This window comes from Terrapene carolina, unplaced genomic scaffold (assembly GCF_002925995.2).
Source record: "Terrapene carolina triunguis isolate 2854851 unplaced genomic scaffold, T_m_triunguis-2.0 Scaffold96, whole genome shotgun sequence".
NCBI lineage: Eukaryota > Metazoa > Chordata > Testudines > Emydidae > Terrapene > Terrapene triunguis.
This window is the reverse complement of record NW_020664447.1, coordinates 33368096-33383962: the sequence shown is the minus strand read 5'-3', so window position 1 is coordinate 33383962 and position 15867 is coordinate 33368096. Positions and strand designations below refer to the sequence as shown.

At 42.7% G+C, this 15867-nt stretch overlaps 1 protein-coding gene across 1 annotated transcript in view; it reads right to left on the bottom strand.

Annotated features, from left to right (window-relative positions):
• Positions 1 to 10870, bottom strand: part of FAM71D (family with sequence similarity 71 member D) — a 19776-nt gene extending 8906 nt beyond the window's left edge. Inside the window, exons 1-4 of the mRNA XM_024198601.1 lie at positions 10773 to 10870; positions 8655 to 8857; positions 6032 to 6299; positions 950 to 1224 (exon numbers count right to left, since the gene is read on the bottom strand). Of these exons, the coding sequence (XP_024054369.1) occupies positions 950 to 1224; positions 6032 to 6299; positions 8655 to 8857; positions 10773 to 10856 (830 nt within the window). The 5' untranslated portion in view covers positions 10857 to 10870. The remainder of the gene's footprint in view (positions 1 to 949; positions 1225 to 6031; positions 6300 to 8654; positions 8858 to 10772) is intronic.
• Positions 10871 to 15867: the final 4997 nt, after the last annotated feature.

Sequence of the window (15867 nt, the reverse complement as noted above, 5' to 3'; positions counted from 1 at the left end):
GCCCCCCCCCCATGGCTCCTCCGGCCGTGCCGCCCCCCCTTGCCTGCAGGAGCCCAGCGCCAGCCCGGCAGGCCAAGCTTCAGAGCGGAGTATGGGCCCCGCCCGCTGGCGCCATGGTAATCCCTAACTAAGGCGCCGCTTTTGGAAAATGTGCTGAGGGGAAGCGGCTGCTTCCCCTGCACCCCCCTAGCTACACTACTGCTGTCAACACTTAGGTAAAGATAAAGGTAATCAGATTTCACACTTCTGGATGTAAAGCCACCTGCAGGGTAAAGGCAGGGGATGGGAAGAGGATGGAATTTCTCCAATGTCTTCTTGCAATATGCCACAATTAGGTGCAGTATGGGTGCGTGGGGTTTTGTCTTGCTCTGAACCATAAGCCAGTGCGCACTGCTAGAGGCAGGAAATTAGTTAGACCAGTAGTCTGCTCCAGCACAGAAGGAGGCAGGATACTGAACTCCATAGGCCAGTATGGAGTTCAGGACACAAGATACTGGACCAACTGGACCCCTGGCTTGATCTAGTATGGCAAATAGTATGGTCAAAAATTTCAAACATGGGTCTCTAAAGTTAAGCACCTAAATCGAAGTGGCCTGGTTTTCTGATATGCTGAGCATTTGCAGCTTTTTCTGCAGTCAGGGTAAGCAGTGGGTGCTCAACATCTTGGACAATCAGGTCAGTTTCATTTAGGTCCTAATTATGGATTTATGGATGGGATTTCCAAAAATGCCTGCATGACTGAGGAGCCCAAGCCTAGGTGCTTTTGAAAATCCCTCTCTATGTTCCTAAGCAGCTCAACCTAATACAGCAGCAGAAATATCACAGTAATTCTAAAGTGTTGCTGAAAGAATAACCTCCCTAATGACAGGAACATGCCACTTCTCATTCTCTAAAGTTCAGCTGTGGACACCCTCTGTCTTAGCATCAATATATCCCCAACCACACATACCTGGATTTCTTCCTCTCTGTGCTCTTGCTCTTCTTTACCTTCAGGTGATCTTTTCTTTGTTGTTTCTCTGACTGCATGCTGGGATCTCTTTTGGTCTCTTTTATTATGGAGCTGCGTGAGGCAACTGCCAGCCCTCTCTTGCTGCTGCCACACTCTTCAATAGGACCCACTATGCCAGAGATGGTGACTCGCTTGGAGGATGCTCGCTTAGCAACTTCCTCCTTCTCTGATTCTGGGATATCAATAGAATTCAGAGTCTCTAGCTGGGTGTCTCTCTGTAGGGAATAAGGAAGACACCCAACAAATAAGACAATAGGAATGGGCACAAAGTAAAGGCTCAGGGTGGAGCTGATCAGCACCACTGGGGCTTTGAGGGGAGATCAGAAAATAATATCATATTTATCAATTCTTTATTTATATTGAATTTTGTGTTGGTTAGGAGTGTCAGACTGCCAGTCCTGAGAAATGGGAATACTTACCCATGGGACCAATACAGCAGGGACCATGGCAGTGAAAGCTTCCCCCCCCCGGCCATCAGGTACATCATTTAGCCCCCAGCTAAAACCTCTCCAGCACATCATCAACCATCTACAACCTATCCTGGAAAATGATCCCTTACTCTCACAGACCGTGGGAGGCAGGCCAGTCCTTGTTTACAGATAGCCCCCCAACCTGAAGCAAATACTCACCAGCAACTACACACCACACCACAGAAACACTAACCCAGGAACCAATCCCTGTTGCCTACTCTGTCCCCATATCTACTCTAGCGACACCATCAGAGGACACAACCACATCAGCCACACCATCAGGGGCTCATTCACCTGCACATCTACTAATGTGATATATGCCATCATGTGCTAGCAATGCCCCTCTGCCATGTACATTGGCCAAACTGAACAGTTTCTATGTAAAAGAATAAATGGACATAAATCAGACATCAGGAACGGTAACATACAAAAGCCAGTAGGAGAACACTTCAACCTCTCTGGATATTCTATAACAGATTTAAAAGTAGCCGTACTTCAACAACAAAAACTTCAAAAACAGACTTCAAAGAGAAACTGCAGAGCTACAATTCGTTTGCAAATTTAACAGCATTAATTTGGGCTTGAATAGGGACTGGGAGTGGCTGGCTCACTAACTACAAAAACAATTTTCCCTCTCTTGGTATTGACACTTCCTCATCAATTATTGGGAGTGGACCACATCCACCCTGATTGAATTGGCCCTGTCAACACTGGTTCTCCACTTGTAAGGTAACTCCCTTCTCTTCATGTGTCAGTATATTTACGCCTGCATCTGTAATTTTCACTCCATGCATCTGAAGAAGTGGGTTTTTTACCCACGAAAGCTTATACCCAAATAAATCTGTTAGTCTTTAAGGTGCCACCGGACTCCTCATTGTTTTTGTGGATACAGACTAACGAGGCTACCCCTCTGATACTTCCCCACCCTGTCCCTTTGCCACTGACTATTGACCAATATGGCAGGCCTGGTCCAATACCTTGCCACTTGGTAGGGTCACACTCTGAAAAAGTTATTAAAATAGAAATAGATAAAGATAACTCATGTTGATAATTGCTTTTAGCTTCACCTGGAAGTTTCCTTTTCTTTGACTTGTCAGATTGGCATATCTACTCTCCAGCTGGTGAGTAAGTGCTCCTGAGTGCCATTTTCCCTCCCCCGGGCAAGTACCGGCAACCATCAGACTCATACCTCTCCAGCCCCTCTTAAATGCAACCAAGTGGTTCTACACTTGTGCACGAGGTTTTGCTGGATTGCTGCGCCAGAGTCTGGACTATGGGGATGTGATTTGTAGAAAGCACCAGTTGCTCTAACTCCCCTGTGTGACCCTACTGGTGTGCCCTAAATGTTCCTTATGCACATTAATGTAGTCCTGTTTGAAAGAGGACTGCATTAATGCACACTAGCAGAGTTTACATGGTGAATTAGAGCGCAGCACCCTGGAACACTGTATAAATCACACCCCCAAAGTGTGGACTGATTTTGGGGTCATGAAGACAAGCCTGAAGATTCATGGGAAATCCACAGACCAGATCCGGCCTATGGGTCGTACATTCGACACCCCTGAAACCTCTTCTGGGCATGAGTGAGGAGTTCATTCTCCATGGGATCATGGAAGCCAATACTGACCAAAATTAACCTTTGAGCATTGTTTAATGACCTACATTGCAAGTTTTCTTTTTCCTTTCTTCATCCCATCTATATCCAACAATCATTACCCTGGGTTTTCCTCTGTCTTTGCTCTGATCTGGGAGCAGATACCAGGTATTTGTCTGATGGCTAAGGTTTAAGGTGTCTGGTTACTTCTCAAGGAGATGGTATAAAAGTCACAACTGCAATTGCAAACTATCCCAATGCAAAGAAAGTATAGGAAGAATAGTAAGAGGCCAATATGGCTCCACCAGGAGCTCTTTAATGACCTAGAAATCCAAAAGGATTTCTATAAAAAGAGGGAACATGGACAAATTGCTAAGGAGTACAAAAGAATAGCACAGGCATGTGTAGATAAAATCAAAAAGGGTAAGACACTGATAATGTGTGTACCCCACATAGGTCCCAAATGGGTTAATGTGGGTCTGAGAGGCCAGTTAAGTTATCTGGCTGCACCTGGAGGGAGAGCCAAGCTTAATGGATCATGAAGCCCAGATGGGCAGCAGGAGCAGGCTGGTTAGCATAAGGAGAGGAAGTTTGTAGCAAAAGGGGTCTGACTGGAGAAGCACTTATAAAAGTAGAGATAAAACTATTAGAGCTAACTTTTTGGGCAAAGATAAGAGGGAATCATGAAAATGGTAGTACACAACAGATTTATGGGGATTGCTGAGAGTTTAGTAGACAAAATGATATGGATTGCCACAGACTTCCTCATAGTATTGGGGTCAAAAATGGGTAAAGGAGATATGTAAAAAAGAGAAATTGAGAGAACGAAACATTTTTACTCCGGGAAAATCAGCTTATAGCTGATCACTTACTCCTCCATATGTGGATTTGGAATTGTATGAAAACAACAAATGAAGGACAAAAAACACACATTATGACCAATGACATTTATGAATGAATGAATGAAAAATGGGGCCAGCTTTGCAAAGTCTATAGAGATAGATCTAAAGATGACAGCACAGGTAGAGAAGGAACAGCCTTTTGTGCTCCTAGTATTAGAATCCAGAAACCAAAAAGGTTCTGTAATTTCTGATGGCTGAACTAGTGGGGATAATGTTGGCACTAACCTGGATAAGAGATTTCTGACCAGCTGAAGCTGTAATTTTATATGATTCCTTGTCAGACATAATGACAATCAGAACAGGGACTTTGGAAAGCAGAAATGACATAAGAAGTGAAATAACATTCCTATCTCTAAAAATAACTCAAATAGATATCTGTGTAACAGTAGCATGGATTCCAGTGCATATCAGAATACCTGGAAATGAGTTGGCTGACAAAGCATTAAAACATACTCTAAAAAATTAGGAGGTGGATAGTAAGATACCCTTAAGTACACAAGAGTTTAGAAGTGTGGTCACGAAGGAGCCTGCAAAGGAAGGGCAAGAACTATAGCCCAAGGAAACAAAAGGATGAAGTTCTATGGTGTATGATCAAAAATCAAAGATAATACTACATTCCATTGACATGACAGAAAAAGTGAAGTAGCCATTTTTAGAGTGTTAACAGGTCATTATGCCTTAAATGAAAAGTTAAACTTATTAAAAAGACATAAAGATGGGCTGTGTAATGTGTGCAAAACTAAAGAAACTGTTGATCATGTTCTGTGTCATTGCGGGCAATAGTCTATGGAAAGAAAGTTTCTTTATGAAAAATCGAGTTGGCTTGGAATTAAAGATTTTATCCTAAAGGGACTCGTGAGAATGTCAGGGAAATAGATTAGTGCAAAAAAAAAAGCCTTACTGCATTTCCTTAAGGATACTAGACTGAGTGAAAGGAGAAAACCCTGACCTCTGAGGAAAGATTAAACAAACTGGGCATGTTTAGTCCTGAGAAAAGGAGACTAAGAGGGGAGACCTGATAACAGTCTTCAAATATGTTCAAGGCTATTATAAAGAGGATTGTGATAACTTTTTCTCCATATCCTCTGAAGGTAGGACAAGAAGTAATGGGCTTAATCTGTAGCAAGGGAGATTTAGGTAGATATTAGGAAAACTTTCTAATTGTAGTTAAACTTTGGCATAGGCTTCCAAGGGAGGTTTTTAAGAACAGGCTGGACAAAAGCCAGTCACTTGTGTGCATGTGTCTCTCATCTTCTCATGGCCCTCCATCTGCCAGGCTGAAGCAGGGGCTTGCATGGGTGGGGCAAAAAAGAGAGATGTGGAGGTGCCTATGCCGAAAGTCTCTGTTACTTGCATGGAGCTTTGGGTAACACCTTTAAGAAGTATGTTCAGGATCAGCAGCTATCCTGGTCTCCTTGCTAAGTGTGGACCAAGGGCAGTGTTTCCACCAATTTTGCTGATGAAAGCCCAGAGTATGAATATATTGTCTTTAGCCCTCCGTCCTTCCCCACTCCTGCTCCCTCTCTGTCTCTCAGTTGTAGCAAGTGGATACCTCTGACCTTTCTAGCTCTCCACTAATACTTCAACCAAGAGCTGGAACACCCAGCCCCCTCCCAACATGCCAACTGTCTAATGCACCTCACCCATCAGCTACCACAGGCCATGTGAAGAACTCAGCTATGTTATGCCTCTTCTGCTCTGCCCTTTGCCCCCACATCAGAGGAGAAATTCAGAAGGGAAGCGCCACTAAAGGCCACAGCAACCCATTCACCAAAATATCAGAAAAATGAAAGCCAGGACAATGGTGTCAGGTACCCCACTTCTTGACATCCAAATAACCAAGCCTGGCTGCACTACTGGCTGCCATCTGGCTGCCACCACCCTCAGATTCTGTAGGGAGCTTATGACAGGCCAGTTATTTTTATATAAACTCCTTATAAACAGAATTGTAACTCCTTTGAATTCTTGTCTATTGCACAAGTCAAAGCTTGTGCAATAATAAGGAATGGTGGAACAAGCATGTGAAGTTTTTTACGAACCACTGCCAAAGACTCACGTCTGACTGGTTCCTTGTGCCTTGCATTCTCTCAACTTGCTGCCCATTAAAATTCTCATACACTACATTGACTTGAGTATTGTTGTAGTGGTCTTGGGGACGTTTCAAGAGAGAAATGAGCTGCAGCCACTGACGGAAGAGGAGGCACTGCTTGTCTGGTGGGGCACAGAGCTCCAGGTAGAAGGAGCGGCCACTTGCCAGCTTCAGCTTGAGGCGACGCTTCTCAGCATTGTGAACGGTGATCTCCACAAACTTCAAGGGGAAGAACCTACAAGAAAACTCAGGTGTGAGACCAGCTAGAGTCTCTGCTTACAGGAGGCACTATATCCATTGCGTGATTCAGGAAATGGGCTGCAGGGGGAGTAGTCTGAAGGGAAATGCATGCAGACTCTTCTCAAAGAAGACATTGTATCTGTCTTCTCTGGGGGCACATCCCGACTGCAGGGGAGAAGTCTGTTGGGAAAAGCATGGTGAGTGTACCCTGAGACACTCTTTTCAGATGCCACTATGCCCTTTGTGGGAGAGGTGCTCTGCAATAGCTCACAGCATCTGTGACATTAAAGCCTGATTTTTTAGAAAGGGCACAGTATATTGACTAGGACACTACAATTAACCCCTATTCTTTCTGAAAAGTGCCCTTAAACCTTTAATTTCCAGATATGACAATTCCTATGTTCCTATGATCAATCAGTAGTCTGTGTATTCGCTATTATATCCTATCCCATCCTTTATATGTCCTAACATTTTGTTTGACTTCTTGATTGCTACTTCACATTGAACAGAGGTTTTATTGCGCTGCTCACAATGATGTCCAGATCATTTTTCTAAGTGGTTACAATTAATATATAATCTAGCAATTTGTGAGAGTAGTTCAAATTATTCCTTCCAACAATGAATTTAATCTGTCTTCAGATTGCCCATTTAGCTCCTTTCATTAGGTTCCTCTGGAGTTTCTCACAGTCTTCTCTGGTTTTAACTAACCCAAATTATTTTGTGTCATCTGCAAATTTTGCCACTTTACTGTTCACTCTTTTACAGATAATCAATAAATATATTAAACAACACTAGTCCGAGTATGAAAACTTAGAGCACCCCAATGTTAGCCTTTGGCCGTGTTGAAAATTGACTAATTTATTCCTACTTTGTTTTTTGCATTTCAGCCTGTTTCAAAAGCAAGATAATAGTTCACCCTCTACTCCATAACTATTTAGCTTCTCATGAGAAAATTTGGTAGAGGCTTTTTGAAGTCCAAATAAATTCTATCAACCAGTTTTCCTTTATTCACTATTTTGCTGACATGCTCAAAAAATTTGAACAGTTTAGAGAAGCATGATCATGTGTTTAATAATTCTATTTTTCATTATTGTTTCAACCAGTTTTCCTAGTACTAAAGTTACAGCATCTCTTAATTACCAGCCAGAGGGCCTTTATTGAACAAATAGCAACAACATTTGTTACCCTCTGGTCTTTTGGTATGGTTACTGATTTTAATGAGAGATTGTATATTTTATCAGCTCAACCACTTAATTCTTATAGAGTCCACAGCCAGAAACTACCATTGTGATCATCTAGTCTTACCTCCTATATAACACAGGCCATAGAACTTCTCCAAAAATAATTCCTAGAGCATTTATTTTAGAAAAACATCCAGTCTTGATTTAAAAATTGCCAGTGATGGAGAATCCACATGACCCTTGGTAAATTGTTCCAATGGTTAAATACTACCACTGATAAAAATTTATGCCTTATTTCCAGTATCAATTTGTCTAGGTTCAACTTCCAATCCTTGGATTGTGTTATACCTGTCTCTGCTTGATTGAAGAACCCATTATTAAATATTTGTTCCCCATGTAGATACTTATAGATAGCAATCAAATCACCCCTTAATCTTCTGTTTGTTAAGATAAATAGATTGAGCTCTGAGAGTCTTTCACTATACGGCATGTTTTCTAATCCTTTAATCATTCTTGTGGCTCTTCTCTGAACCCTTTCCAATTTACCAGAACTCTTGGATGTATTCCATCCATTCCTGGTGACCTCTTGCTCTTTATCATTTTGTCCCAACACCTCCTCTATTGACACTTCATTTTTATTACCTGAAAAAAGTATATTTTGAGTGGGTGTCTCCCCAGCATCCTTTACTGTAAAAACTCATGCAAACAACATTAGCTTCTCTGATATGCCCCGTTCCCCTTGATTGCTCCCTGGTAACCCAGCAAGTCCACCAATTTTCTTACAGGCTGTCCTGCTTTTAATATTATTAATTATTATTTGTATTCTGGCAGCACCTAGGAGCCTAGACATGGACCAGGAGGCCATTGTGTTAGGCACTGTACAACCACAGAGCAATCTACATATAAGACGAGAGACAATTTCTTTGATGAATTTACAGATTTACGTAAGTGTTTTTAATGCCTTTGGCTTGGAATGGCCACTGGAGATTGCCCAAAGGATGCATGTTTTAGCTAATGTTTCATCCAAAGGACAGCATTACTAAATGGACACTAGTGGAGAGACACCTGGTTACAAACCTTTGTCCAAAATATGACCAAGACTTACAAAAAGCCTTTGTGGAAAGCGTGCTCTGTGAACTGACCTTCACTCCTTCTTAGTGCTAACTTACCTGCTGAGTACTAGCTGCTCCATGGAGGATGGCTGCTTTGAGGCCTTCCAGGGCTTTGACACAGCTTCCTGGGAAGATGTAGGCACTCTGTGTGCTAGCAGCATCACATTGGGCAGTGATAGACTGGGGCTGGATGCACAGATGCCTACAGTCACACAGTTGGGGCGGTTATGAACATAAATTGGTTCACCTCTCCTATTAACCTGCATACAAAAACAAAGTCATTACAGTATGTCATGGAGCCATTACATTGATAATACATTACACAGACCTATTGTGGTACCACTTGCCTGGGACTCTCACAACTCAGGTGGTGAGAAGATAAGGGAACGTAAAAGAATGAGAGGGGCGTGTGTATGAAGAAAGGGAAAGGGAGGAGAAGGAAGTGAGTCAGAATGAAGGGGTTGGAAAGGTGGCATAATCAGCTAACTGGACATATATTCAGCTATTAGCCTTCTCTGCATTACCACTTCTCATGGCCCGTGGTGAAGGGGGCATGGCAAGGGTGCTGCAATGCTCTGGTGATCCATTATTATTATTAATAATTACACCTCTACCCCGATATAACGTGACCCGATATAACACGAATTCGGATATAACGTGGTAAAGCAGTGCTCCAGGGGGGTGGGGCTGCACACTCCGTGGATCAAAGCAAGTTCGATATAACGTGGTTTCACCTATAACGCAATAAGATTTTTTGGCTCCCGAAGACAGCGTTATATCAAGGTAGAGGTGTATTATTTATTTGTTGATTTGTATTACTGTAGTACCTAAGCGCTCCAGTGATGCACCAAGACATCAATGTTCTAGGTGCTGTACAAACAAAACAAAAAGACGGTCCCTGCCCCAATGAATTACAATCTAAGTATAAAGACAAGAGACAACAAATAGAGACAGATGGACTGGCAGGGTAGTACAAGGAATATACGACACACTATTGGTCAGCATGATAGGCAATGGTTTCAGCATGCCAACAGCCTCACGGTTGTCAATTTTTTTGTAGGCATTAAAACAAAGGGGAGTTTGAAGGAGAGTTTTGATGGAGGATAATGAGGTAGCTTTTTCGATGTTTATGGGGAGCGTGGGCAGCATGGGAGAAAACACTAAGATGTTTGTTTGAAAATGTAACCAGAGGGTGATAGAGGCTGGTATCATGGGCTGATTGGGGGCAGAAGTCAACATCTTGATAGCAAATAAGATAGGGTGGGGATAGATTGTGAAGACAAGAGCTTATGTTTGATGTGGGAAAGGGAAGGAAGTGGAGGGATGCAAAGAGATGGGTGACTTGGTTAAAATGATGGGCTAGGAAAATAGTCTTTGCAACAGCATTCTGAATGAATATGAGCAGAACACGATTGCATTTGTCGAGGCCAAAGAAAAGGTTGTTGCAGTTACTGAGATGCGAGATAATGAGAGCCTGGGTAGGAGTTTCAGCAGTGCTGATGGATAGGAAAGGCTGCATCTTAGAGGTCTTATGGAGAAAGAATTGGCAAGATTTAGACAGCCTGGATGCGAGGACCTAGAGAAAGAGGGCAGAGTCGAAGATGACACTCAGGTTATGGATCTGAGTGACAGGTAGGATGGTGGTGTTTGCCACAGTGATTGAGAAAGGAGGGAGTGGGGAAGGTTTTGGGTGGGGGAGATTAGGAGGTCTGTTTTTGCCATGTTGATCTTGAGCTGACAGTTGGATATTTATGAGGCGATATCGGAGACACAGGCCAAGATTTGCTAGAATGACCACTTAGGAGGTGTTGCAATTGGGTGCAACCTTAAGGCTGCTCTAAGTTGCACAAGGGGTTGAATCAGCACCCAGTTATTCCCAGGATAAAGGTGTGGAAGAGAGAAAAGGGCTCACAAAGCCGCCTTTGTTCTCCCCTCCAGATTAGCTGCGTGCAGCACTAGCATAGCTGGGTATCTAGCCCAGTGTATGTGAGGGGAGAGTAGGATAAGTGTGTATGAGAAGGGGAATATACACGTGTTGGAGTGAGACGAGAATGAGAATAGTGGAAATGAACAAAGGAGTGGGCAGCAACCACACTGGGGGATAAAAATGGAAATTCTCTATGTAAGGTATGTCAAACCATCAGTGCCAAACAATTTCATTTAAATGATGTTTACCTGGACAAAGTTGCTCTCAAACATGGGAGCGGATGTGAAGGGGGCATATTCTCCTTTGCTAAGAACTCTCTGAAGATCTCCCATAATGGAGATCTGGCTTCTGGAGGCTCCACGCACACTGAAGCTCCTAAAAGAGAAGTAGCTTCTAATGTTGTCTACACACAAAACAGGAAAAAATTAGTAAGTTAAGAGGGGCTGTTCCAGAAAAACACAAATAATCAACTGATGGGGAAATAGCAGAAGATAGAAAAGTCTGTTCCATTTCCTATCACAGGCTGCATCAGGTTATTCGAGAGCAAAAACCCACACAAACATGCACATGCTTTCAAGGTATGACCTTCCAAAGGCACTCCAGAAGCTGGACAGGATTTGGCGATGGAGAGGGGATCAGCTTGGGGAGCTGATCAGACATAGGGGCGGGCATATAGACAAGAAAAAAGGAACTATTTTTACCAAGTAACATCTTGCCAAAATCCACCTTCAGTGCCTTTGTTGTTCTGTTTCTCTTACACGACTTATTCTGTTGTCTTCATGCTTTCCTCCTCTTCATCATCAAATCTCACATAGCATAATTCTACGAATAAATATAGATAGTTCACATATGAAACTTGCACAAATACAGTTGAAACACAAGCTAGATCACATGTGCTATGCTGTATTTCAGATTGTTCCCCTTGCTTATAATTAAGTGAAGAATCTTAATATAACGGTAGGATTGATCAAAATACTTTTTTGCCATTGTTAGGGTGATGAAGATAACAACAACATTTTACCCTTTCATGTGAGCATACCAATGTATCTTGCAAATAATGGGTTAGATCATTGGGTCTGCTCAGCACAGTTCAAGAGGGATGTGGGAAAGATGACTTGCACAATCTTAGTGCCCCTTGTTCATGTTGCTCCCAGGTGCTGGTCTGGTCTTGAAATACAATTTAGAGCAGCCTTAGTACTGCTCTAAATTGAGTCAGTTGTCTAAAACTCAAAAGGGATATTCCAGCAGTCAGGAATCCTTGGGGCAAAGGAACACCCCAACCATGTCTAGTAACCTGTGGACATGCCTCCTTTGCTTGGAGTGGGAAGAGGATGTCCTCTACCAGCTGGCTAAACTGACTTTAAGGCACAAACAGAAGATAGAGCAACATAAAGTGGTCACGCTTCAGGAGAGGCTAATAATTAATTGAACTTCATAAACACAGCGCCCCCCCCATGTTAGGTAGGTAAACATCATTATTCCCATTTATGCTTGCGAATACAGAAGTTAAATAGGGAGTAAGTTAAATGACTTTTCCAAGGCCACATAAGTCAGTGGCAAGGCCATGAAGAGAATCAAGATGTCTTGTCTCTCCTTTTTTAAATACTGTGTACATTCCCTAAGTAATAATAATTAATGGAGATATCCCATCTCCTAGAACTGGAAGGGACCTTGAAAGATCATCGAGTCCAGCCCCCTGCCTTCACTAGCAGGACCAAGTACAGATTTTGCCCCAGATCCCTAAGTGTCCCCCTCAAGGATTGAACTCACAACCCTGGGTTTAGCAGGCCAATGCTCAAACCACTGAGCTATCCCTCCCCCGTTTAGACTTCTACTTCTAGGAATTCATGCCTCGTTTTACTGAAACGAGCCCATTTCTTACATGGAGGAGTCTACCAAAGAAAGAACAAGATACAAATGCTCTAGCTTGTTCTGAAGAGCTCTCTAGAAGTCTGCTGCACTAGGAACCCAGGACTGGCAAATTCAAGTAGATTTTTGAATAGCAAGTTACCCCTCTTGAATTTCCTTAAACAGTCAATGCCTACAGGTGAGGCAGCAAATCATGTCATAATAGGAAGGCAGAGTCGGGCAGGGGCTGCTGGCATCATAATCCACTGGTATGACCTGTGTGCTCTCAGAGGACACTGAGACCAATTAAATTGCTTGACTAAATCCGGGAAGAGTGTGGGTGATATGAACCAGACATGTTGCATGTATACAGGCTACTCTATATTAGGGATTTTTGCAGAAGCATAGCTCCCCCAGTGCAAACCCATAGTGATGAGCTGCACCAAAGTAAAATGGGGCTTGCACTGGTGAGACTGAGGTAAGTCACACTGAGTGCAAACTCCATACTACACTGGTAAACTGCATTTGCACTGGGGGAACTACACTGATGCAACACCCCTGGGTATGAAGCCATCGATAGAACCGGTTGAAAATTTTTTGACAAAACTTGTCTGTCAAAAAATGTTGTTTTGTCAAAATCAAAACCTCTCACTGTCGCCCAATTAATATTTCATTATTTATACAAAGTGGAATAGTTTCAATAGGAGACACAGTGGCAAGGGCACCCACCTGGGCCATGGTCGGCCCCGGTGAGTGCCCTAACCCTCATGTTAATTGCTATTCTGGGGTCTCGCTCTCTTTCTCTCTGTCTATTTTTTTCACAAACAATTTTAAAAGGTCTAATTTTTGTTTAATTGCGGGGTTGGGGGGGGAACGGACACCCAAACCAAAACCACATTTTGAAACCTCTAAATTTTTTGCAAATCAGAATTGTTGTTTTCTAGCCTGCCCTAGTCATCAGCCCTTAGGAAACTCTAATTAGTATGAACACAGCAGTGCATTTCCTCAGCAACACAGGCTGCCATGAGCACATCAAGCCAGTCCTTTGCTCTCTACTCTGGCTCCCTATAAAATATTGAGTCAAATCAATTGAACTTGGCCAGTGAGGCACAAGTTTCAAAGGGGCCATTATGGAAAACACTCTGCCAGCTCCCCACTTTCTCTTATGTGACCTCAGGTGCCACTGCACACACACAGACCCTAGAGGGTCTGTCCAATAAGTAGGTCAGAACCAACACCTTAAATTTTACCAGTAGCTAACAGCTAGCCAGTGGAGACCCAAAAGAACTGGTATCACGTGCACCAGAAATGCACCCTGTAACAAACAAGCTGCCAAATTCTGCACCAGCTTCAATTTGCTCTACTATAACTGAGTACCACTGTGCTTAACCCCTGGAATGCACCAATTTTTCACCTACCAGATGGCTATTAAATGCTATATTTCCAGGGGGCTCCCACCAGCCCTTACCATTAAACTGCCTGAGTCAGGAGCTCATCCACAAACATGGAATGTACAGAAAAAGATAAGCCTGAATTTTTTCTTCCATGTTTGTTCATGTGCGCATTTTACCTAGGCTACCACCTTACTGGACTGCTGGCAGTTCAGAGTAATGCAACAGCAGCTCATATCACTAGGCTGTCAGTGGACAATCCAAATGGCTGTAACCCTGCAATAAAAAGTCAGTATTAAGAGAATATCAATGATACCAATGTAGCATAGCTGTAAATAGGGCCTTTCTGCACAGAGCAGGACAGATCCTCAGCTGATGTAAATCAGTGTTGTTCCACTGACTGAAAATTTGGCATAATGCATTTCAGAGTAAGAGAAGGTTCCCAAATACTAGGGGTCTTGCCAAGCTTTGATAGTCTACCATGATTTCAATCTCCACTTCAGCAAATGACATTCCTGTGTTCCTTCAGGGTGGTTATAGTCTGGGTCAGCAGTAAGTAGCTGCCAGTGTGGCAAAGATTTCAACTCCACTCCAGCAGTGCCTTCTGAGTGGTGAGGTAATAATACCTCAGTAGAATGCTGGAGTTAACAAGGATGTGGGGACTTACTTACCATTTTTCTGGCATCCTCTTCTACCCTTGGGGCAGGACAAGTAGGAGTTTTGCACAGATTTCTCATGTCTCCCACAAGAGAAGTCAGAAATTTTCTTCTAAGGGAAACATCCAGGCCAAGAGGCCTGCTCCAAGGTAACTGTGGAGAAAAATAGGAGACCCTGTAACCCTAAGGAGAAGGAAACTGTTAAATGTATTTCTGAATGATCCATTATTTTCATAATCATCCTTCAAAAGACAGTACAAATACACATTAATATTTGAAATTAAGTGGTTTAAGATCATGGACATTTTCCTTTGCCCTCAAAAGTGATCCTTCCCTTTTAGCCCAGGCCACCAAAAATTTTTGGGTTGTTTTAGCCACACAAGGTAGTACTAAATCCATTTAAACTGGCAATTAAGATAGGTTTATGGCTGTTTTGGGTCATCAAGGTAACGTGAAGCAGCTAGAGCATACCAGTGAGTCTGGCCGTTTAATTCTATACATGAAGCAGGTATCTCCAATGTCTTTTAGAAAAATATTAGATTGAGATTTTCAAAGGAGATTTAGTGATAGGCACTCTTATTGATTAACTCTTTTAGGCTCTTTAGAAAAATCCCAGCCTTGATAAATAATATTTTAAATAGTATTAACTCCTTAAGTAAAGGAGAAGTTTTGGTTTTAGGGGCAATTGACTACAGGTGGGCATGTCCGTTTTAAACACTGTATTGTGTAATGCTGCTTAGAGCAGGCTACACACATAGTGCTTAAAACACTGGTAGCTGATGGTACCTTGTCTACACTAGCATTCTCACTTTTGGTACCACCAGTAGAACCAGTGGTAGCAATGGCGGGCAATTTTAGTGGTGTAAATTTAATATAGACGAGGTCTTAGACGGGCCAGGATCAGTGTGAATGGACTTTAAAGCCTCCAATAGTACTCCAACTATCCAGAAGAATTGAAAGCCCATTCTGTTTTGTGATAGTTATTTCATCTCCTTGTTTGTATTAAAATTTGTAAAGCTGCGATATGCAGTTCACTTCACACCTTTATGAAGCATTACTCCCTCAACTCTGGAGCTAGATCAGATGTGCCAGTTTGGGTGGGGGGCAGTCTTTCAATCTCTCTTCAGGGACCAGCTCTGCTCTCATTTACACAGGTATAAATCCAAAGTACTTTCATAGATTTCAATAGAATTACTCCAGAAATACACAGGTGCTACTGAGAAGAGAATTTGGTCTTTAATATTTCTCACCCACCCTCTTAGAACGGCAACACCTACTTAGCCTTCTACTATGGAGATCTGTGCTGTTGGAGTAAGTGCCCATGTGCCAAACCACCCAGCCTTCTTCAGCCTTTGCCTACCCCATCTCGACCTTGGTCCTCAGTATCCTTGGACTTCATCATAAAGCTACCCTACTCCCATGGTTGCATTGTCATCCTTGTTGCCGTC